Source organism: Macaca nemestrina, chromosome 17 (genome assembly GCF_043159975.1).
Source record: "Macaca nemestrina isolate mMacNem1 chromosome 17, mMacNem.hap1, whole genome shotgun sequence".
Lineage (NCBI taxonomy): Eukaryota > Metazoa > Chordata > Mammalia > Primates > Cercopithecidae > Macaca > Macaca nemestrina.
Genome location: NC_092141.1, coordinates 41,465,127 through 41,492,661, shown reverse-complemented (window position 1 = coordinate 41,492,661; position 27,535 = coordinate 41,465,127). Strand labels below are relative to the sequence as shown.

The window sequence follows — 27,535 nt, the reverse complement described above, 5'->3', positions numbered from 1 at the left end:
AAAATAAAGCCGAGTACATTGGTACATGCCTGTAATCCAGGCTACTTGGGAGGTCAAGGCAGGAGGTTGGCTTGAGGCCAGGAGCTTAAGACTAGCCTGGGCAACATGGAAAGACCCTGTCTGAAAACAAAACACCTAAGTAAAATGTCAATTCTCTAGCTAAAATTCTTCAGTGGTGTCCCTCTGTACCCAGGGAAAACCCAAGCCCTGCATCACGTGGCCCCAGCCTTTTCCTCCAGCTTCATCTCCTATTGTATTTCTTCCTTGTTTGCTAGAGCCCAGTTGTCCCAGCTTCATTTAGTTTCTCCAATTAATCCAAGAACTGTCCTGCCTGCCTCAGGGCTTTTGCTCAGGCTTTTTCCTTAGCCCAGAACCCTTCTCCATTCTTAGGGCCTTCTCCTTCCTGTCACCCACCCAGGCTTTCCCAGGCCCCCCACCCACCCATCTAGAGCATGTCATCCCATTTATACCTTACAGTTTTTTGGGGTTTTTTTTTGAGACAGGGTTTCACTCCTATGGCCAGGGCTGGAGTGCAATAGTGCAATCTTGGCTCGCCGCCATCTGTGCTTCCTGGGCTCAAGCGATTATCCTGCCTCAGACTCCCAAGTAGCTGGGATTATAGGCACATGCCACCACACCCAGCAAATTGTTGTATTTTCAATAGAGACAAGGTTTTGCCACGTTGCCCAGGCTGGTCTCCAACCCCTGGGCTCAAGCGATCTGCCCACCTCTGCCTCCCAAAGTATTGGGATTACAGGCTTGAGTCACCATGCCTGCCCTTGATTTTATCATACTATTATAATTGTCTTTTTCCCACAGAAATGTCTGGTTTCCCACCAGATTATACATTTGACACTTGCACACTTATTACACACGTTATTATACATAAGTGCTACATAGATAACCAATGCCACAATTCTTATACTCAAAGAGCAAGCAGATTCCTTTTGCTTTAGTTCCCATAAATCACGGCAGAGGTGCTTAAATTTTAAAAATCATCTTTCCTCATGAAGTCTAAACAATGTCTCAACACTGCCAAGAGCCATAGCTATCTACACAAGCCAGGTAAAAGGGAAGATTATGGCCAAAGCAAAGGTTGTGGGTAGGGATTGGAGAGGCAGGCACAGGTGGATAGGGAGAAAGCCAGAAGCTGGTAGCAGTCCTCATTACACTGCAAGTTTGGACAATACTGTCTACTTTCAAGCTCCCCTGTCCCTGGGTTAATACCCCCACATCTGTGCCCTCCACTTTGCCCCCCAGTCCTTTGTGATCTCAGTTCATTCTAGTGCAGCCATCTCCACCCTCAGTCTGGAGTGGGGAGAGATGATGGCTATACAGTATCATCGATCTAGTTGTGTCCTTCAAAGAATACAACGGGTAAGCACAAAACAGGGGATTAGCATACATAAGAAATTAAAAGCCATAGACAACAAGCACATACACACGTGCACACACAGCACACACAAGAGAAAATGCCTTTCCTTTATTATGTTCACGAAGTAAGCTGGAGGCCAAAAACACAGGACCCGGAGATTAGGTGTGTAGCAGTGAAACTCCTCATGCAGCAGGACAGCTTCTCAGACATCTTGTCTTCCAACCCAGCCTTCCAACACATCCAGTTGTTTTGACAAGTGAGTCATTTTAACAAGGCCATTCCGAACAACTTCATTTGTTCAAAAGCTCTTCTGAGAAGATCTCTGCTTAACTGCGCCAAGGATCTCTCTGCCAGTGATGGCTCTTCTGTGGTTGTAGAAGGACAGTCTAAATGCCTCCAGGCTAACCGATTCCAGTTGCCAAGCATTCAGAGCACCTAGTGCATACAAGACCCAAGAGCGCCCGCTGAAATCAGGGTGGATCTAGGGAAGAAATAGCACAAAGGTGAGACAGAAATAAAGGCTTCCCACAGTGAACAGTTGTGGTCTGACCCAGCACCCAGTACTCATGGTTTCTATGAATTCATGTACAAGTGGAACAACATAAGCGACCTTCAAGTTGAATGATGAATTAAAAAATAATGATAAACCACCTAAAGGGGCAATGACAGGCATTTGATGAAACAGGCTGTTGTACTGTGAAAGGAAAATAAATCTTAGGACCCCAAAATACTAAACTAAAGGAAAAAGTCAAACCGGGAACTGCTTAGGACAAACCTGCCTCCCATTCTATTCAAAGTCACCCGTCTACTGAGATAAATACATATCTGATTGCCTCATTTGGAGAAGCTAATCAGAAACTCAGTAGAATACAACCATTCGTCTCCTATCTACCTATGACCTGGAAGCCCCCTCCCCACTTTGAGTTGTCCCGCCTTCATCTCAAGTTGTCCCCTTTCCAGATGGAACCAATGTACATCTTACACATATTGATTGCTGTCTCATGTCTCCCTAAAATATGCAAAACACATTGTGCCCCTGCCACCTTGGGCGTATGTCATCAGAGCCTCCTGAGACTGTGTCATGGAATACATCCTCAACCTTAACAAAATAAACTTTCTAAATTAACTGAAAACACACACACACACACACACACACACACACACACACAACCACACACACGAAAATTAACTGAGACCTGTCTCAGATTTTCTGGGTTCACATTTTGGTAACCATAAAGGGATTCTCAGTAGAGATGCCCCTGACCTTTGACAAATCTTCTGTTGGTGCTTGGTACCAGTATGAGCTAACTTTATGGCTCAAACCAATAGGACAATTTACTGACGTCTGCGAGCACCCCCTCCAGAGAATTCCTCATCTCCTCAGATTTAGTCAAGAACTAAAGTTTATTTTGCTATACAACTCCTCCTTTTTTTTTTTTTTTTTTTTTGGAGTTTTACTTGCTTCCAACAAGGAAGGCAAGATTTCCTGTTTACAGGACAATGGAAGGCAGGTAACTCCTTTAATGGAGTTTGAGCTCACTCTCAGCAGGGAAGAGGAGTTGGAGGCTTTTGTTCCTGCTTCTAGGATGGTAGAAAGCAGTCTTCAGCCTCAGACCCATCCCTAGGTAAATAACTGAACTGGAGTTTTGTCTTGGCTAAAGTTTAACCACCAGCTGGTCTGAATTTTTTCTTGCCATTAGAACACTGAATGATCATATTGTTGGGTTTTCGTTGTTGTTTGTTTCAGTCTTTCTCCCATCAGATTTGACCAGCTTTACCTGACTTGATTAAATCCAAGTGAAAATTCCAAATTATGGGTAACAAAACCTCTCTCATTTGACTAAAATTCCTCACAACTATAAAAGAGTTTAAAAAATGTGTTTGGTTTCAGTGTTTACTTCCTGTCTTAAAAAAAATAAAGAAAAGTAAATGAAACTTTTCTTCCACCCTATACCTCCTTGCCACTTTGCCATCTACAGTACCAAAAAAATCTAGAGAAGGCTTCTAATGACTTGAACCCTTTAAAAGAATTCAGAACAAAGGTGCCAGTCACCCCTTTTGGGGTGTTCTGTTTTCTTTGTTGAGTTTCAAGAGTCATAGGCAGATTTTTCTTAGGTCTGAGTATCTGTTTTTCTGTATTACATGACCTGACCTCTTTGGCTTTGGGGGTACCAGACATTATCTTGTACTGTTAGAGGATTTGACCTTGATGTGTGTAATGGCGGATGAGAACTACAAAGTAGGGATAGTTGAACACAGTTTACAGGAAATGCCCTTGGCTATTGTTTATTTTTTTCTCTCCTAGGAAGTTGTTGTGTAAGGATCCTAATTCTAGTTCGGAGATGCATTCTAAGAGGTCTTGTCTATTACTTTGTCTCCCAAAATTTATCTCGATTTGGCTTGTCTGTGTACATTTACATGAGGAACTGAACTGTTGTTTTCATAGATAAATGAAAAACTGAGTTTTCTCAGCTCTGAAGAGAAAGGGCATTTTCTCCTCCTGGCTGAAAGGTGCCCTTGGGTGACCAGGGGCCTTGTGGGAGTGTCTGGGGGTTGACCCCCATGACATACAACAACCCCACAGGGAAATCTCCAACAAAAATTAATTTTAAAAAAGACTCATCCAGGAAACATGTATAAAGACTGATCACCTGGCATTTTGAACCCTCTCAGAAGTCTTAGACCTCTGGAGAGAGAAACAGACATGTAAGAGGGTGCAACAACCTAGTGGTGACACATTGTGGAGTGTGGCCACAAGCAGCACGCATCAACCCACCACACAAAAAACCTGAGGCCACAGCTGAGTTCCCCCTCTTCAGAAAAAAAAGTGAGAAATAATCTAAGAATGAGGAGAAAACAAGAATGACCCCTTTTCAAACACTCCATAGGTTTTATGACACCTCTACTTGCCAGAGTTTATGTAAAATGGAATATGGTCTTTGTACACATTTACATTAAAGAAAAAGAGCCCTAATGTTGACCTGTAAACTATGGAATTCCTAAATTCTTTTTCTCTATTTTTCTTTTCTGCCTGCTTTAAATCTGCTATTATTTTTCTCTTCAGATAAAAACCACTGTTTAGATCCAACATGTTCATTTGGCAAGCTGGTGAATTTGTATTTATCTCATGGCTAAAGTTCTGAAGTAAAAACTATAGGGTGTGTGTGTGTGTATTTAAAAGGACTTTATAATTTCTATAATTTTATGTTCAAATGACAATTAAATCCATTTTAATGTCCCTCTAACACAGACTTTTACTCTCTGTAACTTACGATGTAAATTTTGCTATTAGATTTTTACCTGAGTTGTTTCCTTTAACATACAAGTTTAAGACTATTTAACTGACAAGTGCCTAAGATAATAAAACAGGTTGTCAAGAATTTGAAAGTCTAAGATAGGAAAAAAAAGTTTTTTATGAATTGATAGGAAGTACTTCTATTGGCATGCCTAATACATCTATGTATTTATGTGTTGTATATATAATATTTCACTACTGAAAATATATAAAAGAACTCCAATTGGCTTAAGAATATAAAACACTTGAATCAAATACTTTATCAGGAAAAAAGAAAAGACTAGTCAAATGCTCTTTCAAGTTTATATAACAATTAAAATCTTTAATAAACTAACTTTAACATTGTTGGTAAAGTAATATTAGAAATATCTTAATAACTGCCAACATACATTGTTGTTTGCATTTATTAAACAATTTCATTCTTATCCCTGCCAAATACTATAAAGGTGTCAAAATTTGGTATAGGGGTTACAAAACTATAAACACAGCCCAAAAACAGAATTATCTTTGCTTGTGTAATTTTTTTTTTTTTTTTTTTGAGATGGAGTCTCGCTCTGTCGCCCAGGATGGAGTGCAGTGGCGCAATCTCGGCTCACTGCAAGCTCCACCTCCCAGGTTCACACCATTCTCCTGCCTCAGCCTCCCAAGTAGCTGGGACTACAGGCACCCACCACCACGCCTGGCTAATGTTTTGTATTTTTAGTAAAGACGGGGTTTCACCATGTTATCGAGGATGGTCTCGATCTCCTGACCTCATGATCTGCCTGCCTTGGCCTCCCAAAGTGCTGGGATTACAGACGTCAGCCACCGCGCCTGGCCAACTTGTGTAATCTTTAATAAGATATTGATATTTGTTTAATAAAAACTACATCTTAAATTTAGTAAGATTATCATAACTCCTAATCTTGTGACTTTCGATGGTCTAGTCTACAGGCAGTAAGGTTTGTTTGGGGAAGGGATTGTTATCTTTGTTTCAAAGCTAAACTATAAATTCCTCCCAAAGTTATTTCAGCTTACACCCCAAAATGAACAAGGACAACTTGGAAGTTAAAAACGAGATTGAGTCAGTTATGTCAGATCTTTTTCACTGTCTCAGTTATAATTTTACAATGATAGTTCCATAACTTTAAATGACGACTATCACAGTTTTTATAAATAATCTAGGTAAATGACTTCTGTCTAATTTAAAATGTATTTAAAGGTTATGTATAAAACAAGATAAAAGAAACCAAGAAATAAGAAAGATGTGAAGAAAGCTATAAAAGTAAAGAGGTGCCGGGCGCGGTGGCTCAAGCCTGTAATCCCAGCACTTTGGGAGGCCGAGACGGGCGGATCACGAGGTCAGGAGATCGAGACCATCCTGGCTGACACGGTGAAACCCCGTCTCTACTAAAAAATACAAAAACTTAGCCGGGCGAGGTGGCGGGCGTCTGTAGTCCCAGCTACTCGGGAGGCTGAGGCAGGAGAATGGCGTAAAAAACCCGGGAGGCGGAGCTTGCAGTGAGCTGAGATCCGGCCACTACACTCCAGCCTGGGCGACAGAGCTAGACTCCGTCTCAAAAAAAAAAAAAAAAAAAAAAAAAAAGTAAAGAGGTGTTTTTTTTTGTTTTTTTTTTTTTTGGTAAGAAAGCATAAAGAGAAATAATTTTATATGAGAAAGAGTCTTGTATGGTAGATTTAGTCCTAAAGTAAAATGACTGATTGTTTAAGAAAGAGGGATGTTCAGGACAAGCCAGAAAGTCCAAACATGTCATGAACAGTCTGTGTAAGTCACAATAAGAAAATTCAGTATTTAAAAAAAGTTTTATATGATCAAGTTGTCTATTAAAGTATAATCATCTTTCTAGAAATTGGGCTTGACATTTAAAAACACTTCTACACTAAATAATTGGTTAGAACAATGACATGTTCTTAAGGGATTGACTTACTCTCAATAAATTATAGGAGATTTTAACTTTTTTTAGCCCAAAGTTCAACTTTTATTGCATCTCACCGTTTTCAGTTTTCTTTCTCCTTTTAAAGGACACAAAATAGTATGCTCCTCTTCAACTCATTTTCAGCTCATAAATCATTTTTCCTTGAGTTCTGTTTATTGTGGATCAATACTAACAATGTTTTCTTGAAGGTCTAAAGGAATGTCTTCTTCCAACATAATATTCTGTACAGTATAGAAGGTCTTTTCTTTTACCTTTTGGTAACTGGTCTAACAGATTTTACATTTTATTGAAACAATTCCTATGCCATTATTATTAAGTTTTGGTTTGCTTAGGGAAAAAACTGAGATAAATTTTTTTTTTTTAATTAAGGTTATTACATCCATGTATTTTTCTGTATGTACTTTTAAAGTACTTGTGACATTGAGTTACAGGACTTTGACTCCTGGGACTAAAAAGGACACCAAGTCCTGCTAAATCTTAAACACTGAGAACAATTAAAGCCTCATCTTCAGGCCCAATAGAAGATGCCAATTAAAATAAACTACATTCCTGAGTCATAGGGCCAGAAAATAAAATTATTCAACTCCTCAAGGCCCAGGGACTATCACAGAAGAGGTGAATATGTGAGATTGTAAGGGCCAATTTTGAGAGATAAAATAAGTTCAGTTTCCCTATAAATTAATAATTAATGTCAAAAACACACTGATTAAAGACCAACGCATAAGCCCCTATGTCAGATTAACAAGGTTTTTTTGAAACATTAACGGACTCCTTAATAAAAGTTATAAAAGGTATATGGAAATTATATCTTATGGTCAAGATTTAAAAAACAAAATTTTTTTTTGAGACAGTCTCGCTCTGTCACCCAGGCTGGAGTGCAGTGCCATGATAATGGCTCACTACAACCTCCACCTCCCGATTCAAGCGATTCTCCTGCTTCAGCCTTCCGATTAACTGAGATTATAGGCACATGCCACCATGCCCAGCTAATTTTTGTATTTTCAGTAGAGACAGGGTTTCACCATGTTGGCCAGGCTGGTCTCAAACTCCTGACCTCAGGGGATACACCCGCCTCAGTCTCCCAGAGTGTTGGGATTACAGGCTTGAGTCACCACACCCGGCCAAGATTAAAATTTTATAGATTGCTTATAAAATTTTTAAAAACAAGGGCCGGGTGTGGTGGCTCACACCCATAATCCCAGCACTTTGGGAGGCCAAAGTGGGCAGATCATGAGGTCAGGAGATCTAGACCATCCTGGCTAACATGGTGAAACCCCATCTTTACTAAAAATACAAAAAATTAGCCAGGTATGGGGGCAGGCGCCTGTAGTCCCAGCTACTAGGGAGGCTGAGGCAGGAGAACAGTGTGAACCCCGGAGATGGAGCTTGCAGTGAGCCAAGATCACACCACTGCACTCCATCCTGGGTGACAGAGCAAGACTCCATCTCAAAAAAAAAATTTTTTTTTTAATTGGCTTCATACTGTTTATTAGGACTCATCGTTTGGAAAATTAAGTGTCCTCTCTCAAACAATGAAAGTTTTTGCCTTTTTTTGAAATCCTTGAGTTATCACTTTGGTCAAATGAATGACTTGTTTTATAATGACCTGTGATATCAGGTGTTTTTAACTTTTGATATTTTACAAAATTTCCAAAATCAAATTATAAATTATGTCTTTTTTCTGACCTAATTAATCCTTTAAGATATGAGGTTCCCTAAAGTCCAAAAATTAATCCTTTAAGATATTGGGTTTCCCAAAAGTCCTAGTTTGACTTATTTGATGTACAAATTACACGGGAAACAAGTCAAATATAAAATGATATTTTATTTTATTTGGGCTGTATTTATATAAATATGTTATTGGTATATGTTCCAAAATTATGGGAAATTCCTATAATTCTGATATGACTTAGTATACACTATCAATAATTATAATTGTTATGTTAAATTATTGTGTGCCACAGAAGTAACAAATTTCCTTGTCAATTGTATGTCAACTATGACTGACCTAAAACTGTCATCCACAGACAATTGTTGTCTTGCTTTGGTACTCTTTAGAAGGTAGCTTTATAAACAACTATAAGGCTCTAACAGATACTCTCGAATACAAATTTCTGATAACTATGGAGACTGTGACATGAGAATAGAAGAAAAACATTTAAGACTCACGGAAAATGGAAATGTTTATAAATATCAAACAGAACAAGAATTAATTATATGGAGTGACCTAATAGAAGACTGAAATAATCTTTTTAACTTTTTACTTAAAACTTTATTGCTGATCCTTTGTTTTGTTTTTTTCATAGTCAAGGAAACTTTTCTCTTGGGCTATTAACAACTTTTAACAATTTAGTATATGCCTATGAAACAAACTTTAAAACACACTTGTTTCTCTTTGATTTCTCCAGAATTTGGAAACTATTTGAGTATTCTTAACTTTTGAAAATACAATTATTTACATAAGTAGAGTAATAATCTATTTTCATTTATAACAGGACATAACTAGAGAAACTGGTTATTTCACCAAGACTTTGACGGGAATGGTGTGCTTTCCTTTAAAGAATCACACTTGACTTACGGAGCCAATAAAAGCCCCTTGGGAAAACTGGCCTCTCATACCTTGTTGGCACAGTCCCTATAAAGGTCTTCAGCCAGGCTGACCTATGATGAGTAAAGAATATTACTTTCTGACAGGCCCAGGAGCCCCAAGTTTACCTCGGAACCTCAAGAGGAGACGAATTCATCCAACTCATAGGTATTCGATGGTACAAATACACGACTGGGCTTGGCTTTTAAAAACTCTTATCTAAGATTCTTTCTATGGAACAAAGTTCCATCAAAGCCAATTTAAAAGCCTATGTTAAAAATTTTTTCCTACTGTACTATATACAAGTAATCAGGCCAAGTATAATAAAAGAAATCAGTCCTAGCATGATTTGTCTTTAATAAAAATGGGAAACTAGAGAGAAAAATTATATTTCAAAAACTATAGGACACCTGTTATTAGATTCTAGTCTTGCTTAATGTTGTTCAATTTTTACTGTTTTCTACAGTTTAAACCAAATTCTAATTTTTCTTGGCTACAAGTCTCCAAAATAATGTTTTCAATTTTTTTCTTTTCCCCCTCCACCCTTCCCAATTTAGAGTCACTGAAAACTAAGCTGTGCTTTCATAAAGCCCTACGAACTGAAACTAGACAACTTAAACTGCGGAAGAAAATAATAGCAACCTATTTACATACATAAGCCACTTTCATACCTGCCTACTAAAGTATGGACTTCAGAGTAATATAGCCTATACCAATTTTCCAAAATTGCTCTTTTGTTTTTGTTTTTCTCCCTTCCTCCCCCTACTTTCTCTTCATAGGTCACGAGACTTCACAACCTACTAAAAATGAACTTTCCTAATAACTCAAAACCTACCTATCTAAAAATAAGCCATCCTAGCCATGAGGGATCAGACGAAACCCGAGACCAGATTAATTGTCTCCTAAAATGTTTTCTCCAAAAGATTTTTTAAAAGGGGGAATGTGAAATGAAAATAAATCTTGGGACCCCCAAAATCACTAAAGAGAAAAGCCAAACTGGGAACTGCTTAGGACAAACCTGCCTTCCATTCTATTCAAGGTCACCCCCTACTCACTGAGATAAATACAAATCTGATTCCCTCATTTGGAGAGGCTAATCAGAAACTCAATAGAATACAATCATTTGTCTCCTATCTACTTATGACCTGGAAGCCTCCTCCACACTTTGAGTTGTCCCACCTTCGCCTCGAGTTGTCTCACCTTTCCAGGCTGAACCAGTATACATCTTACACATATTGATTGATGTCTCATGTCTCCCTAAAATATGTAAAACCACACTGTGCCCCTACCACCTTGGACACATGTCATCAGAACCTCCTGAGACTGTGTCACGGACACACATCCTTAACCTTGACAAAATAAACTTTCTAAGTTAACTGAGACCTATCTCAGATTTTTGGGGTCCACCGTACCTATCAGCAGTTTCTTGGGATGAGAAAGAAGAGAGGGAGGGGAATTTGGAGCTGGTGAGAAAGATAACCGTTGTTTGGATAACACAGACTAATTCCAGTCACTTCAACTTTTGTGACTTGGTTTTTCCTAACAGAAGTGGGTCCAACACCTTCTGAAGATGGAAAACACTTAGTTTAGAATGCGCTTTCCCATGTTATATTTCACTTTAAGTAAGCATTTTACTTTAACATTTCTCAATCTTCAGCCTCTCTTCCTTCCTATTACTTCCTTGTGGTCTTCAGCCAGGCTGGAAAACTTGGTTTTCCTCAGATATGTCCCTGTGTTTTCCAGCCTTCACCCCACTGTTCATCTGTCACTTCTATCTACCATGCTGACACCTAACTGCACTCTTCAGATCCTATCCATCCTGTAAGGCTCCTCCCCAAGTGCCAGCTCCCTTATCTGTGTTCCACACATACTTACTAAGTTCCTCCTCCCGCTGAGGACTTTGGCACTCTCTGCTCTCAGGCCCTGTATCACACGTTGCTACATGTCATTAGTGTCCTTGTTTGTTAGAGAGACAGCCAGAGTAGTAAAAAGAAGCTGTTCTGAGAATCATTTACCCAAGGCTCTAATCCTAGCTCTGCCTGGACATGAGACATATTGAGGAAGTCATATTTTCACACTGCTCTCAGCTTCTTTTTGCTCTGTGTGTGTGTGTGTGTGTGTGTGTGTGTGTGACGGGGGGCGGGGGAGGGAGGGAAGAAGGGGAAGATGGGGGGTGAGAGGGAGAGGAAGGCTTGAGGTGAGATTCAAAAAGTTTTTCCTGGTTCTAATAATCGAGAAATACTTCCTCCTCAACACTTTCTCCCACCACAGGATTGTGAGTCCCTTTACAATAAAGGCTGCATCATTTTCATCTGAGTTCCCACAGCAAACAAGGCTTGCACTTAGACCATTTAGACCCTCAATACATTTATCCAACCAATATCTTGTTTTATCCTTATGGTGCCCTCAGACAGTGACTCCAGCCACAGATGCAAGCCTTGGGAGGTACAAGGTGGCCCGCCAGGACCACACAGTTAAGAACAAGCCAAAGAAAGGCTAATTAGAGGGCAATGTCCAGGGAATGCCCAAAGGACTACTTAATGCAAGTACTCCCATAGAGAGCCCTATCAGCCCTACGGGTCTAGAGCAGCGGTTCTCCACTAGGGGTTATCTTGCCCTCCAGAGGACATTCAGCAATGCCTGAACATTTTTGGTTGTCACAACTGCGAGGGAGGGTGCAACTGGCATCTAGCAGATAGAGGTCATAGAGGCTGCTTAACTTCCTACAATGCACAGAACCCCACAACAAAGAGTTAACCAGCCCCAAAATGTCAACGGGGCTACGGTTGAGAAGCTCTGCTCTATATATCCTCACTACATATCACGCACCTTCTCTCCTCTCCCATCTTTCCTTAATCCCATTCTCCCCTTCTTTTCCCAGGATAAGCAACAGATTCTAGATGATATTACTGGAATATGGGAGCTGTGGTATGACACACATGAACACTCAAACTTACTTCCTTGTCATGAAGGCATAAAATTCAGTCAAGATTTCATAAAATCTCCTCACATCTTTTGAATCTCCCCAGCTTTTGAGGGGGAAGACTTTCCTGATTGTTTTCTACCAATTTTGTATGCCACGGGGTGAGGTTGGGTGGGCAAGAGGAAGGAACAAGGGTGCCTACCCCTCCTAAGAAATATTAGAAATACAGAGCATCATTTGATGAAAACCGATCTATGCCACTCTTCAAAGTTACAGAACAGACTAGATGGTGAACACCCGCTCTACAAGAAAAGGAGAGGGCATTTAAGAATCAGTTTAGGCCAGGTGCAGTGGCTCATGTCTATAATTCCAACACTTTGGGAGGCCAACATAGGAGGATTGCTTGAGTCTAGTAGTTCAATACCAGCCTGGGTAATGTAGTGAGACCCTATCTAAAAAAATAAAAACCCACTAAAACAAACAAACAAATTAGCTAGGCATGGTGGTGGTGTGGGCTTATAGTCTCACCTACTTGGGAGGTTGAGGTGGGAGAATCATTTGAGCCCAGGAGTTGGAGGCTGCAGTGAGCTATGATTGCAACAATGCACTCTAGTCTGGGTGACAGAGCAAGACCCCGTCTCAAAAAAAAGAAAAAAGAATCAGTTTACAGATTTACAGATTGCCTGTCAACAGATACGAGAGAGACATTCATTAAAAGCTCAGGTGTTCAGAGTTGCTGCCAAAAGAAAGAAAACGAAGCGAGAGAAGACAGCAGCCATTAGCAGATCCAATTTAGAAAAGCTGTTGGCACATAACGTTTCAGGAACACAATGTGTGAAGGACTCCTGTATCACAGTAAGTTGAAGTCGAGATCATACCCAGGACCGCTAACATGATACCTCTCTTAGCCATTCTAAGAGTGCACCAACTCACTTGCTTTAGGATTTTCCCCACGTAACTAAAATAGGCTTCCTTCCTCCTCTTCTTTCTCCACCTCCTCTTCTTCCCAGTGGCTGAGTTGGCCCGCTCATACTTCTTTTTCACTGGGAAATAAAGCTCAGTCTTGTTCTTAGGGAATCTTAGGTCATTTAAGCAAATGAAATACATGTTGAAAGCTCAATCCTTAGGCCACTAGCTCAGAGCACTGGCTGTATGCAAGTGTGTGCTCCGAAAGGGTTTTATAGGGAGGGCTTGAAGGTATGCTTTCCTAATTAAATTAGTGATCACACCTGCAAAGATGAAGGCTCTCAGAATCCATAATAGATATTAGGTGTAGGCCGGCACAGTGGCTCACACCTGTAATCCCAGCATTTTGGGAGGCCGAGGTGGGAGGATCACTTGACTCCAGGAGTTTGAGTCCAGCCTGGGCAATGTGGTGAAACCCTGTCTCTACAAAAAATAAAAATAAAAAATTGTCAGGCATGGTGGTACATGCCTGTGGTCCCAGCTACTTGGGAGGCTGAGGTGGGAGGATCACCTGAGCCCAGGAGATGGAGGCTGCAGTGAGCCATGATCATGCCACTGCACTCCATTCTGGGTGACAGAGTGAGACCCTGTTTCAAAAAAAAAAATAGAGAGCGAGATTAGGTGTAGACTCCAAACGAGAGAGGCTACTTTGATGCAATGGCCATTAATTTACCAGGCAACAGTCATTTCAGAAGTTATTCTTTTATTGTACCTAACTCAAGGTGTTTTTATTACATGATTCTTAGCCGCTAAGATTTATATTCAAAAGACTTGGAGTGAAACCTGGAAGACAGATTTTTCTAAAGCATGCCAGGTGAATCTAATGACCAACCAGATACGGAATTTATTGATCTATGAAACCTTCCTGAAACAACTACACAAGCTTTGGGTTGGAGTGGAGGAGGCATATATGCACAGACATTGCACTTATGCCTTGTATTTGTATTTGCATCAGGAGAAAAATGCATCCTCTGAAAGGCAAGCATGTACCTGGTTATGCAATAGCAATTAGGAACTCGGGTGACAGCATGAACAAGAATGCCAGAAGTCACTGTATGTACAAGACTGAACTTTGAGAAATCATAGATAGGCCGTGAACTTCCTGCAATTAGTATATAAGCTCAGCTACAAGGAAGTGACCAGCCTGACACGAACGAACAGATAAGAGGACACCAGAGAACCAGGGTGTCAAAGGAGAGAAAAACCAGATCAGAACAGACACTCTTTCCCCTACCACTGGTTATAAGTTGCACCAAAGCCCCGGTGAAAGGGAATGACAGATAATAATAGTGCTGTCAACTTAGGAGCCCTAACTATGTCCCAGATGCCACACTAACATTCTTTATCCCATTTAATTACCAGAGCAATGCTATGAGGTAAGATATTAGCATTACTCCACTTAACAGAGAAGGACACTGAGGTTCAGAGGGCTTAAGTGACTTGTACAGGGTCATATACAGTGTCTGAGTGGCAGAGCCAGCCCTGGAGCCTTTGCTTTCTAACTCACATTCTACCTCCTTCCAAAACTGAACACCAGAGCCCCACAATGTTTGCAGTTACACATGTGCTCTACATAATTGCTACATGTATCAATTCATTGCTACATGTATTCAAATGTAACTTATTTATAGTGTAGGTTGAATTCTTCTGAATTATTTCTTTGATACTCTGCAAAGTCCTGAACTTAAAACCCTGAAAAAAAATCTGAATAGTGCCTGAGTTAACAACGACAACAAAAACTAAACAGAATACCTCTATGTACTGGAAAGGAACAAGTATGAAAGGAAAAAGTAGTTCCTTGTTGCCTGGTTGTCAAAACCATGCCCCCACCCCACCCCCAACTCTTACTCTCAAGTCACCAGTCTCACCTTTTAACTCTCTATTTTAAAATGCGAGTTTTATGGCCGGGTGCGGTGGCTCACGCCTGTAATCCCAACACTTTGGGAGGCCAAGGCGGGCGGATCACTTGAGGTCAGGAGTTCAATATCAGCCCGGCCAACATGGTGAAACCCCGTCTCTACTAAAAATACAAAAATTAGTCAGGTATGGTGGCAGGTGCCTGTAATCCCAGCTACTCGGAAGGCTAAGGCAGGAGAATCGCTTGAACCTGGGAGGTGGAGGTTGCAGTGAGCGGGAGCACACCACTGCACTCCAGCCTGGGCAACAGAGTGAGATTCTGCCACAAAACAAAACAAAACAAAACAAAATAAAATAAAATAAAATAAAATGCCATATATACACAGAGCATGTATGATAGAGTAAATCAGAAGGTTTTTCGTTTTGTTTTGTTTTTGTTGTTTTTTTCTCATTATTTTAAATAAATTCAAGTCACACTTTAACAGAGTGAATCAGAAGTTTTAATGCAAATAAGTACAAATTGGCAGATAACAACCAAGGCTCCATGGGATGGCACTCTTCACGTGGAACAGGGAAATGGGAAGAGTTGTGCCAGGAGGGATGTAAACCAGGGCTGTATGTCAGGAAGATGCCGGAGAGCACTTGGGGAATGGGAAGAAGAAATGTGATGTTGCAGTGAGGGTGTAGCATAGAGGGCATTCACTCATTCAAATATATTCAAGAAGGCCAGGTGCAGTGGCTTATGCTTCTAATCCCAGCATTTTGGGAGGCCAAGGCAGGAGGATTGGTTAAGCCCGAGTTTGAGACCAGCCTGAGCAACATAGGAAACCCTGTCTCTACAAAAAAATTTAAATAAATAAATAAATAAGCCAAGCATGGTGGCACATGCCTGTAGTCCCATATAGTCCTAGCTACTCAGGAGGGTAAGGTAGGAGAGTTGTTTGAGCCCAGGAGTTTGAGGCTGCAGTGAGTTGTGATGGCACCACTGCACTCCAGTCTGACAGAGCTGGACTCTGTCTCTTATTTTAAACACACACACACACACACACACACACACACACACACACACACACAAGAAATTTTGATCCCCTACTAAGTGCAAGGCCCAGGGCTATACATGTAAATGGTCATAAATCAACAACAGGAATCATAAAACTCACATAGAGGAAAATCACAGGGTGATCAGAGACTCACAGACATCAATTAGAAATCTCAGTCTGCTAAAAAGGACATGCCACAAATTATCTGCTTCTAATAACTCCCTATTCTGAAGATAAAAGCAGCAATTGCACTAATAGCAATGCTAGCTTGTATTTACTGAGTGCTTACTGCCCACGTTAAATTACACAAAGCACTTTATAGATGTCACCTCACTTCACACTTGGAGGTGGGTTTTTCTCATCTTTATTAAAGGTGAGGAAACTGAGGCTTATGCAAATGAGCTAATTTGTTCACGGTCATACAGACCTAGCACTTGAACTCCAGTGTATGACACCAAAATTCCTCTCAATATTTCCCCAAGTTTGGTTGGCCCCCTGCCCACCTGCAGCAGAATCTCCTCAGCTGCTTATTAAAATTCAGATCTCTAAGCCTCTGGTGCAGGTACCTAAAGTTTGGGTACCACTGTGCCACCACTGCCTCCTGAGTACGGGGAGGATGCTACTCTGAACCGAATCCTATTCAGTTCAGGAGAGCTAAGTAGAGACTTGGAAAGGATGAGAACACTAAGGGAAAGTGACATTGTGAGGAGATAAGCAAAGTCAGACTGAGACATTGAGACGCTGGACCTCAAAAAGGTCGGTGAAATCAGAGTTGGAATTTTATGGACAGAAACCCTAAAGACATGTCAACTTGAGAAAAGTAGGAGGCTCCTTTCTACCTGGCCCTGACCTTGGCCCCCCAACTTGATTACAATTCACTTCAAGCTGGTCCTACCTTGGTGGCATATAAACTCCAAAGGACAAGTCAAGCTCATAAATAGGGAAATGAGGAAAACGAAGATGGGACAGTTGGGAGATGGTTGGCATACAGGGCATGGAGCAAGTCTGGGCAGTGGTTCAGGACTAAGAGTGAGTGAGCTGTTTGTTTGTTTGTTTTGTTTTGAGATGGAGTCTTGCTCTGTCGCCCAGGCTGGAGTGTAGTGGCACGATCTTGGCTCACTGCAACCTCCGCCTCCAGGGTTCAAGTGATTCTCCTGCCTCAGCCTCCTGAGTAGCTGGGATTACAGGCATGCAACACCATGCCCAGCTAATTTTTGTATTTTTAGCAGAGACGGGGTTTCACCATGTTGGCCAGGCTGGTCTCGAACTCCTGACCTCGTGATTCGCCCACTCGGCCTCCCAAAGTGCTGGGATTACAGATGAGTGAGCTGTTTTTATGTAGATATATCTTCTGGGCATGAGGGAGGCCTAATGAGGCAAATGTCCCAGGTAGGTGCAGACATTGTGGCATATTACAGAGGGGATTCAGGCATTGGATGGGATATTGGGTTACATGACCTGTGGGATCTCCTAGATTGAAATTTTCCCCTGTATAATTTCTTTGGGGTTCAGGTTGTCAGATTTGGATATAAGCCTGGCTCATATTATTTATACCTCTAGATATTCTGAAGAATTAATCCAGTTGATTGGAAAAAGTTAGAGGGTCATGCTGTGCATTTTAATTCAGGATCTTAACCCTAGCAGATGGATACTGCTGCAGCTTACCAGTCGAAAAACTGAGAAACTCTAGATAAATGGCAGGAGGAAAGCAGTTTGGGGGAGCAGATTGTCCATCACCCTAAATATGAGGTTGCACTCTTCCTGGAATGTCAATTCTGCAGATACTGACCCAATGTGAATGCGAGATGAAACTAGTACTAACTAGTACTAGGTATTAGATATTGTAGTAGTTGTTGTAGTATCTAGTACTATTTATTACTATCATATCTTGTACTAGTTACTAGATATTGTTGGGTTTGGAAGAAAACTATTCCAATTCCTTTCTTCCCTCCACCTGACAAAGTAGCAAAGTATTTGGAATTGGAATGGTTTTTTCTTCCAGTCCCAAGAATATCTCCTCTTTAACTTCTACTCTAAGCTTTTAGGAGAAAAAGGGGACAGAGAAAAGGAAGACATCATCCCAATATTTAGAAAAGGGAAAGGAACAGAAGTTCTGGGGTTACCCAGAGAAGATCTAGGGTGTTGCTCTCCCTCACTTCTCCTTACCTTACCTCCTGAACTTCGTCTCACGAAATGCAATGTCTTTTTTTTTTTCTTTTTTGAGACAGAGTCTCACTCTGTCACCCAGGGTGGAGTGCAGTGGTCCGATATTGGCTCACCCGGGAACCTCTGCCTCCTGAGTTCAAGCAATTCTCCTGCCCCACCCTCCCGGCTCTATCTCTTAATTGAATGTCCATGCTAGGTAGTGGGAACTACCCATTACATGACCCAGACCAGATATTTTGAGTTCTGGTCTCAGCTCTACCACTGCCTCACTTTGATCTAGTTAGTCAGCCACTCTTCCTGGGACTCGGTTTGTCCATCTATAAAGGAGGATGTTTGATATGACCAAACATATCCTCCTTTATATGTATCATCATACTTAAACATGATGTTTAAGTAACAACATTCTAGTCCTTAGAATCGTGCTACTTAAAGTGTGGTCTCAGAACCAGCAGCATCAGCATCAATTGGGAGCTTATTAGAAAAGCAGAATTTCAGGACCGGGACCTACTAAATCAAACTCTGCATTTTGACAAGATCCCTAAGTGATTTTTTTGTTTGTTTTTGTTTTTTTTGAGATGGAGTCTTGCTCTGTCACCAGGCTGGAAAGGAGTGGCACGATCTCGGCTCACTGCAACCTCCGCCTCCCGGGTTCAAGCGATTCTCCTGCCTCAGCCTCCTGAGTAGCTGGGACTACAGGCACCTGCCACCATGTCCAGCTAATTTTTGTATTTTTAGTAGAGATGGGGTTTCACCATGTTGGCCAGGATGGTCTCGATCTCTTGACCTCATAATCCACCTACCTCAGCCTCCCAAAGTGCTGGGATTATGGCATGAGCCACTGCGCCTGGCCCCCTAAGTGATTCTTTTGCACTTTAAAGCTTGAGACATCCTGCCTTAAGACACCATCAATCCATGAATAGATTGTGATATGTCTTTTTGTTTTCCCTCTCATGGGTTCCTATCACACTCTCAAACTTTCTAGCTCTAGGACTGCTTCCAATGACCAGAATTGCTTGAGATTTAGTGATTATCTGGTTTGGGGCTTAAGGAAAGGCCATATGGCCTTTGAAATGGAACAATACATCTACACACATCCATTTACTAATTAACTTGCTAATTAATTCACCTACTCTACTCCAGAAATACCCGTTGGGTACCAGGCACAGCTTGAGGGGTTGTAGATAAGAGGATGAGCTGGGCACAGCCCCTGTCCTAGAGAGTTTAGGGATATGCCTGAACAGCCAACTCCAACCAAGCGTGATAAACACTTCCATAATTACTGAAAAGATGCATTCCCTTTCAATGTTTATAGTCAGAAACTACGTCATAGCAAGCAGGAATAATTCTGGAAGCAGTTGCAGGTTGTCCGCCTCCACCCTCTGATTCTATCTTTCCTGTGGCCTTACATCTGTGGCTTGTCTGCCCACACAGGGGGATGAGTTATTGGGACAGTCCCTGTCTGGTGACTCACAGGATACTGACGGTAATGGCTTGCTACAATTCTTCTCCATTCCATAACAATCAGGAATTGTGGTGTGATCTTTCCCTTAGCTCAGGAGTCCTTAACTTGGGGCCCATAGAAGAGAGGTTACTTCCAGAGGTGGAGGTGAAGAGGTGGCCCATGTGCAAACTGTTCTGCGTATGTGCTTAATATATGTGTCTCAAGAGAAAAAGTCCACAGGTGTTTTTTGTTTTGTTTTGTTTTGAGACAGAGTCTCGCTCTGTTGCCCAGGCTGCAGTGCTGTGGCACCATTTCAGCTCACTGCATCCTCTGCCTCCTGGGTTCAAGCAATTCTCCTGCCTCAGCCTCCCAAGTAACTAGGACTACAAGTGGGCACCACCATGCCCAACTAATTTTTGTAATTTTAGTAGAAATGGTGTTTCACTATGTTGGCCAGGCTGCTCTTGAACTCCCGACCTCATGATCCACCCGCCTAGGCCTCTCAAAGTGCTGGGATTACAGGCGTGAGCCAATGTGCCCAGCTGGAAGTCCACACTTTTTATTAAAGGATGATGAAACCTAAAATTGAGAAGCAGTACCTTGCTACTCTCCTCTTGCTATGGACACCCTTGTAGTAGTAGCTCCTTCCTTCTCTTCCTCCTCTATCTCCTCCCCTCTTCAGCTGACATCTCCCAACTCCCTCTGTGCTTAGCTTCATTAGTTAAAACGAGCTCTGTCTGTGGTATCACAGTGACTCCTGTCCCCAACTCAACACCATCACAGGTAAGCATAGCTGGACCACAGGAACGATGGGGAAAAGAAGTCTCTAGAACTCAAAGCCAAGTCATTAGCAATTGGCTGGCTAGTCTTCTGTCTTTAAGAGTTAGAGGTGAGAAGATGAACTTTAAAAATCACTTTTTGGGCTTTCAGGATGGTTTAGGGTAGTGATCCCTGCCATGAAAACTCCCTTTCCTTTGTCCTGTGAGATGTCTATATTGTCAGGTGGGGGGTTAGGGGAGACAGGGGACTCTACAGGTGGGTAAAAGTCATCAATGACATCAATGACATCAGAGAGCCAACTGTCAGGTCTCTTTATACTTAAATAATCTTTAGGCTTCAGAAACCATGAAAAGTACATATGCTATTTCTGATGTATCATTCTTAGTTCAAATCCAGGCTCATGCAGTAAAGAGGAGGAGGTATGTTTTGGATATTTTCTTTTTTTTTTTTTTTTTTTTTTGAGACGGAGTCTCGCTCTGCCGCCCAGGCTGGAGTGCAGTGGCCGGATCTCAGCTCACTGCAAGCTCCGCCTCCCGGGTTCACGCCATTCTCCTGCCTCAGCCTCCCCAGTAGCTGGGACTACAGGCGCCCGCCACCTCGCCCGGCTAGTTTTTTGTATTTTTTAGTAGAGACGGGGTTTCACCGTGTCAGCCAGGATGGTCTCGATCTCCTGACCTCGTGATCCGCCCGCCTCGGCCTCCCAAAGTGCTGGGATTACAGGCTTGAGCCACCGCGCCCGGCCTGTTTTGGATATTTTCTAAGGCAGAGTTCCAAATCATTTCTATATGGCTGTAAGTACATAATGAGGTTATTTTGCAAGATATATTTGCCTTTCTACTTCTGCTCTGTGACAATATGGGATTATAAAATAAATTTATAAAATGCCCTTAGAATACACTGTGTGACTATTGTTGTTGTTGTTGTTGTTTTCCTAGCCGTTCTGTTTCTGTCTTGCCAGACTCATGCTGAAAGAGTCGTCTTCCTTGGATGCAGATCCCCTGGTAAAGGGAGGGAGGGCAGGGCAGCCCAGAAACATTCTGGGAAAGTTGAATGGGAATAAACATTTGCGGTGGAAAATTCAGGGTTGATTTTCGTGGATCATCAAAAGTAGACCCTCTGCAGCCACTGGTAACTACTGAAGGGTTTTTGGAACAGCAGCTTTTGGTCAGTGTGAACACACAGTGTGCAGGCCTGGCCCCAGGGCAAAAACAAACACAGCCCTGAGATCTGCTTCCGGGGCAGGAGATGAGACTGAGGTTAATGTTGTACGACGACTAATTTGCAACGCAGAAAATCTACCAATGGGGATGGATTCACAGTCTCACATTTTATGACCCATAGGTTCATAGACCATTTCATATTCATTTATCAAGCAAGTGTTTATTAAGCACTTCATCTCTTAGGCACTATGCTAGGAGGTGCCAGAGTTACGTTTACATCAAAAAACAGAAAAGACAGCTTCCAGCCCTCATGGCCCTTAAAAACAAGTGAGAGAGATGGACAATAGGCTCAAGGGCATTTAGTGCTGTAATGGGGGCAGCACTTCCAGGATGCTGTATGAGAGGAGGAACAGCCAATTCTGATTTAGGAGATTATGGAAGATTTCTTGGAGGAAGTGATGTTGAGACTGAGAGCGGAGGGATTAGCAGAAGTTAGCTAGGTCATAGGAGTGAGGGGTGGGGTGGCAGGGAGAATTTCAGGCAGAGAACAGGATGCACCTTCTCCGGGGTATATGGATATATTTGACATCTAATTATTTTTGTTTTTAGAATTACCTGTTCAGTGTTTATAATCTCCTAGCACATCTATACCAAACAGAGCTAAGAAGTACCCTGGACCAGGGTTTTCAAAAATATCTGCTGGTTCTTCAGTTCTGGAAGGTTTGCAAAATTCTGATGTGACTTTTATTTCTAAGTGCTATTTAATTTTTTTAAAGTAAAAAATTTTATTTTAGGACAGTTTTAGATTGCTATTTAATTTTTAAGTTTAAATTTCAAGCCGAGTATGGTGGCTCACACCTGTAATCCCAGCACTTTGGGAGGCTGACGTGGTCAGATCATGAGGTCAGGAGCTTGAGACCAGCCTGACCAACAGGATGAAGTCCCGTTTCTACTAAAAATACAAAAATTAGCCGAGCATGGTGGCACACGCCTGTAGTCCCAGCTACAGGAGGCTGAGGCAGGAGACTCGCTTAAACCCTGGAGGTAGAGGTTGCAGTGAGCCAAGATCATGTCACTGCACTCCAGCCTGGGCGACACAGTGAGACTCTGTCTCAAAATAAATAAATAAATAAATAAATAAATAAATAAATAAATAAATAAAATAAATTTCAAACTAATTTCAAAGTTACAGAAAAGTTGTGAGGATAGTACAAAAGAAAATCCCCTCAAAAGTCCCATATATTTTTAACGACTTTACCAGTTGTTAGTATTTTGCATCATTTGTTTTAATCATTTATATGTCTACCAACATATATCCATACCCTCCTTCCACCTCCTCATCTCCTTATTATTATTTTTATTATTCTTGCCAAATAGTTTGAGACATCATTTTACTCCTAAATACTTTAGCAGATATCTGCTAGAAACAAGGACATTATCTTGCAGAATCCCAGTAAAATGATCAAGTTCAGAAAAACTAACATTGATACTATTCTACTATCTAACATCGAGTCCATATTTGAATTTCACCAATTATCCCAATAATGTCCTTTACACTTTTCTGGTTGGAGATCCAGTCCAGAATCACACATTGCCTTTAACTGTGATGTGCCTCAGCCTCTTTGTCTTTCACACCATTGATATTTTTGAAGAATACAGATCAATTGTTTTGTAGGATGTCCCTTAATGTGAGTTTGTTTGATGTTTCTTCATGATTAGATTCCATTTATGTATTTTTAGCAGGTCAATGATACGTGTCTTTTTCAGGAGATCACATCAGGAGGCTCATGGTGTCTGTGCGTCTCATGATTGGGGATATAAACTTATTTGTTTTATTTTTAGTATATTTTAAACTGTAACAAAAACATGCATCTCCAAATGTGTTTCTACTCAAATTTTGTCACAGCGAACGTGCATAATGAGCTAATCTGCTCTAGGTTACCTCGATTGAATACAGACCTCAGCATTCTGTCTCTCCTGCCAGCTTTGCATATACCTGAACTTTGCTCAAGTGTGCCATTGATTAATAAGGTTGTAACTGCACATTGGCCTAGAAATGCTGAATGTAAAGTTGTATGGGTAACAAATTACTGCGTAGTTATACAAACCAGAATTTCCTTGACACTGTACAATAAAAACAACATACAAAAGTAAACTGGAATCCTGAGGCTAATAGTGAGCCCCATTGAAAGATTTGGGTTCATCAAGAGAGCATCAATGCCTAATTTTACATTAATTTGGACTTAAACAAGAAATTAATAAAATACCCTTTGCATATGTTTTATATGTGTTTTATATGTTGGGTTCCTATATAAGATGTTGATTAAAATCAGGATCTCTTACTTTGGCCATTTGGAAACCACATTGTATCCCACCATAGCTCCTACCCACTGTACAATTTCTGCAACCCTCTCAGTCTGCAAGCCTTGATGTTTCTTTTCCTGGAACCTGGAATTTTGCCCTAATTTTTAACACCCACAAGGGCTCAGGGAACACACACATGTAATTTACCAATAGGTTTTGGGGTGTGGTCCCTGGATACTCCAAAGTCACACAGTTCGAGATTTCTTTCTTTCCGTTTTGAAGTTCAGTTCTGCTTATGTTTAAACATGCCAATACAAACATTAGGAATACAGCCATACCCTATGCAATAACCTACTTAGCCACTGACCGACATCTCCACAAATGACCCAACCATAGGTCAGTCCTACCTTATTCCAGAGCTTTTATTCCACGAATGAGGACACTGAGATCCAGACAGGTGGATCTCCTCCTTCTGAAGGACAGCTGCTAATGTAGTCAGATGCAGCCCAGCTCTGCTGGTGCCAGGGTTTGGGGTGGTTTTCTGATGTCAAAGGCAGTCCCTCAGGAGGTGACAAAGCCACTTTCCTTTCTCTTGGCAAGCGTGGGTGGCTGGCAGCTGAAGCAGGCCTTGGGCAAGGTCCTTCAGTCTGGTTTACTCATCTCAAACTCACGCAGAGTTGAAGCCCAGCCAGGTCCTTGGAGGCCTCTAGATTTCCTAGTAGATTTTGTAATAGAAGATGTCCTAACAGAAACACAGGACTGAATAAATGTAGATACCTTAGAAAGTCATTTATTTAAAAAAATAGCTGGGCATGGTATCATACACCTGTAGTCCTAGCTGCTCGGGAGGTTGAGGCTGGAGGATTGCTTGAGCCCAGGAGTTTGAGGTTGCAGTGAGCTGTGATTTCACCATTGCACTCCAGCCTGGGTGACAGAGGGATAATTTGTCTCTAGAAAAAGAAAAAAAAAAAAAAGAAGAAAAGAAAGTCATTTGTAGTATATTTTCCTTGGGAAAACTCATTCTAAGTTCAAAAACAATTTTCCAAGCTCAACCAATGTGTCAATAAATTGGAGACTACTTACAACTCACTTCATTCCATTGAACCAATATGGATTTCATATTTATATATGCAAAGTAGTACAATAGCTATTTGGTGGATGCCCAAAGGATGGTCCCATGCTCAAGTCATCTGCAATAATCCTGGAGAGATGATACATAGATATATTAAAAACTTAATAATCATACAAGGTCATGTCTGATGACATGCTCGGATGAGTGGAAGAGAAAATGGGCCATTGGAGATTGGAGGTAGTCAGACGTGGTTGAACGCTGCGGCTCCTAAGTCAAATGACCTGCGTAAAACCGCAGCTGCTCCACTTCCTAGTCGTGTGGAAAGTTTGTTAAAAGTTCTCTAAGGCGCTGAGAACAACTCTGGGCATTTTTGGTGCCTCCAAAATGTTAGCCATTATTATTATCTTTCAGTCTGTGCTTGAACCACCACTTTAAAAATGGGCAGGGTGTGAGTAGAGAGGCGGGAGTGGGTTTTGGAGCAGGGTGACAGAATCATACTGAATTGTCCTCGCGAAAAGCTCCACGAACTACTTTTCTTTTTTATTTATTTATTTATTTATTTATTTATTTATTTATTTATTATTATTATTATACTTTAAGTTCTAGGGTACATGTGCATAACGTGCAGGTTTGTTACATATGTATACTTGTGCCATGTTGCTGTGCCGCACCCATCAACTCGTCAGCACCCATCGACTCGTCATTTACATCAGGTATAACTCCCAATGCAATCCCTTCCCCCTCCCCCCTCCCCATGATAGGCCCCGGTGTGTGATGTTCCCCTTCCCGAGTCCAAGTGATCTCATTGTTCAGTTCCCACCTATGAGTGAGAACATGCGGTGTTTGGTTTTCTGTTCTTGTGATAGTTTGCTAAGAATGATGGTTTCCAGCTGCATCCATGTCCCTACAAAGGACACAAACTCATCCTTTTTGATGGCTGCATAGTATTCCATGGTGTATATGTGCCACCTTTCTAACTTTGTTGGCAGCTACCAAGTGTGCGCGGCAGGCGGCCATCCTCTTGGCCGCCTGAGATCCCAGCGCCTGTCCCCAGGGGGCGCTGCCGCCCAGCTGCCGCCGCCCGGCCCAGCGCGCGTCCCCGCCGCCCACCCGCGCGTGCGCGCCGCCCAGGTGAAGAGGCGGTGGCCAGGGCCGCGGCTGGGGCGGGCTCCTCAGTGGGCCAGGCGGGGCGGAGTCGGGAGGCCTGGGCGGGGCGGAGCCGGGGCGAGCCCCAGGCCGGAGGCGGGACCAGCCGCCGCCGTCTCTGTCTCGGTGTCCCGGCCCCTACAGCGCCCGGCAGCCGCGGCGGGAGGAGCGGAAACTGCCGGGTGCGTCCCGTACGGAGCCGCGCCGGCCAAGAAGGCGCCGAGGAGCAGCGGGGCGGCCTCCGTCCGGCCCGGACCCGCCGAGCGGCGTGCGCGCCCCCTCCCCGTAGCCTCGCGGCGAGGCCTCGCCCCGGCCCCTCCCGAGCACATCGCGGGCCCCCGGAGCGGCCCCGGCGGCCCGAGCGCGCCCACCTGAGTCCCCGCGCCGGCGCCATGGCGGAGCAGGAGAGCCTGGAGTTCGGCAAGGCGGACTTCGTGCTGATGGACACCGTCTCCATGCCCGAGTTCATGGCCAACCTCAGGCTCAGGTGAGGGCGGAGCGGCCGCGCGCAGGGGCGCGAGGCTGCGCTTTCCCGAGAGGGGGCGCATCCGGGCGAGGCCGGATCCGGGGTGTCGGGGGGCGCCCAAGCTCCAGGGATGGAGGGGCGGCCGGGCTGCCGTGTCCGGGGGTCTGCCGAGCTCCGCAGCTGCGCTTTCCCGAGAGCGGACGCCCCTGGGGTGCGGCCGCTTTGGGGTGCGGGGGGCGTGTCGAGCTCAAGGGCCGGGCTTCCCTGAGAGGGGAGCCCTGGGCGCTGTCCTGGGTTTGGGTGCAGGGGGTGTGCCGCGCGGAGGGCGCACTTCCCCGCACCAGGTGAGGGATGTAGACGGGCCGGTGACCTCGTGGAAACTGAAGGGAAATAACTTGAGCGAGAGTTGCGGTGGCCCCGAAGGCCCTAGGAGGACTCAGGGTTATTTTAGAGAGAGGCTGGCGTCTCGTCCCGGCTTTACACTTGCTGCTTTTCTTTCTTTCTTCGCCACCCCCCCGCCCCGCCTTTTTTTTTTTCTCCTGGCGTAGTTCCATCCTGTCATTCAGGATGCTATGGAGTGATCCCCGAGCTGTCTGTTCCGGGACACTGGCTATTTTTTTAGTTACTCTCTAAACGTAATTAGACACGTTTCCAGACATCGAAGAGACTGGTGTACTTGCCAGTGCCAAGATAAACTGTCTGAATTTGACAAGACGTTCATGGCTTTGGTTTTTTTCAAGGAGTTAGTGGATGGAGCCCTTGTGTTACTGACATCCTTGAGAACGTAGTCACAACTCATCGCCCCAAAATGGGCTTCCAAGATGTGAATTTGTTTTAGAAAGCCCTTTACATGGGATTATTTCACCCTTGATAGAGTAATATGTAAACAGTTTTAGTTTGACTTAAACGTTAAAGTAAGTGGAGTTTCAAAATAGCTGAGTTTTGGTGTGCGTGTATGTGTTTCCCTGCAAGCTTTGGCTCCATTTCTTCTAAGGTTTATAGCTAAACATCACTCCTTAA

General features: G+C 42.8%; 2 protein-coding genes across 8 annotated transcripts in view; one reads left to right on the top strand and one right to left on the bottom strand.

The window, feature by feature from the left end:
* Positions 1–565: 565 nt before the first annotated feature.
* On the bottom strand, positions 566–26,555 carry LOC105485181 (H2B.N variant histone 1). 4 transcript variants are annotated; one of them, XR_011615603.1, is made up of 4 exons: positions 26,421–26,555; positions 24,915–25,032; positions 24,239–24,781; positions 568–1,856 (listed from the first exon to the last, which is right to left on the bottom strand). XR_011615603.1 is itself a non-coding variant. In XM_071082710.1 (2 exons), the coding sequence occupies exons 1-2, from the start codon at positions 13,222–13,224 to the stop codon at positions 1,674–1,676; spliced, it is 357 nt and encodes a 118-aa protein (XP_070938811.1). In that variant the 5' UTR covers positions 13,225–13,236; the 3' UTR covers positions 566–1,673. The 4 variants fall into 4 exon arrangements, 1 of the variants encoding a protein (XP_070938811.1); XR_989396.2 differs by lacking the exon at positions 24,915–25,032 and having other exon boundaries at positions 567–1,856; positions 26,421–26,550; XR_011615604.1 differs by lacking the exons at positions 24,239–24,781; positions 24,915–25,032; positions 26,421–26,555 and adding an exon at positions 12,646–12,746 and having other exon boundaries at positions 566–1,856.
* Positions 26,404–27,535, top strand: part of LOC105485184 (myosin ID) — a 378,692-nt gene continuing 377,560 nt past the window's right edge. For all 4 annotated transcript variants that reach the window (XR_003018816.2, XM_011747397.2, XM_071082692.1 and 1 more), the window contains exon 1: positions 26,404–26,536. Coding sequence is in view for 3 of the 4 variants with exons in the window: in XM_011747397.2 (XP_011745699.2) it covers positions 26,442–26,536 (95 nt within the window). In the remaining variant the exon portion in view is untranslated. The remainder of the gene's footprint in view (positions 26,537–27,535) is intronic.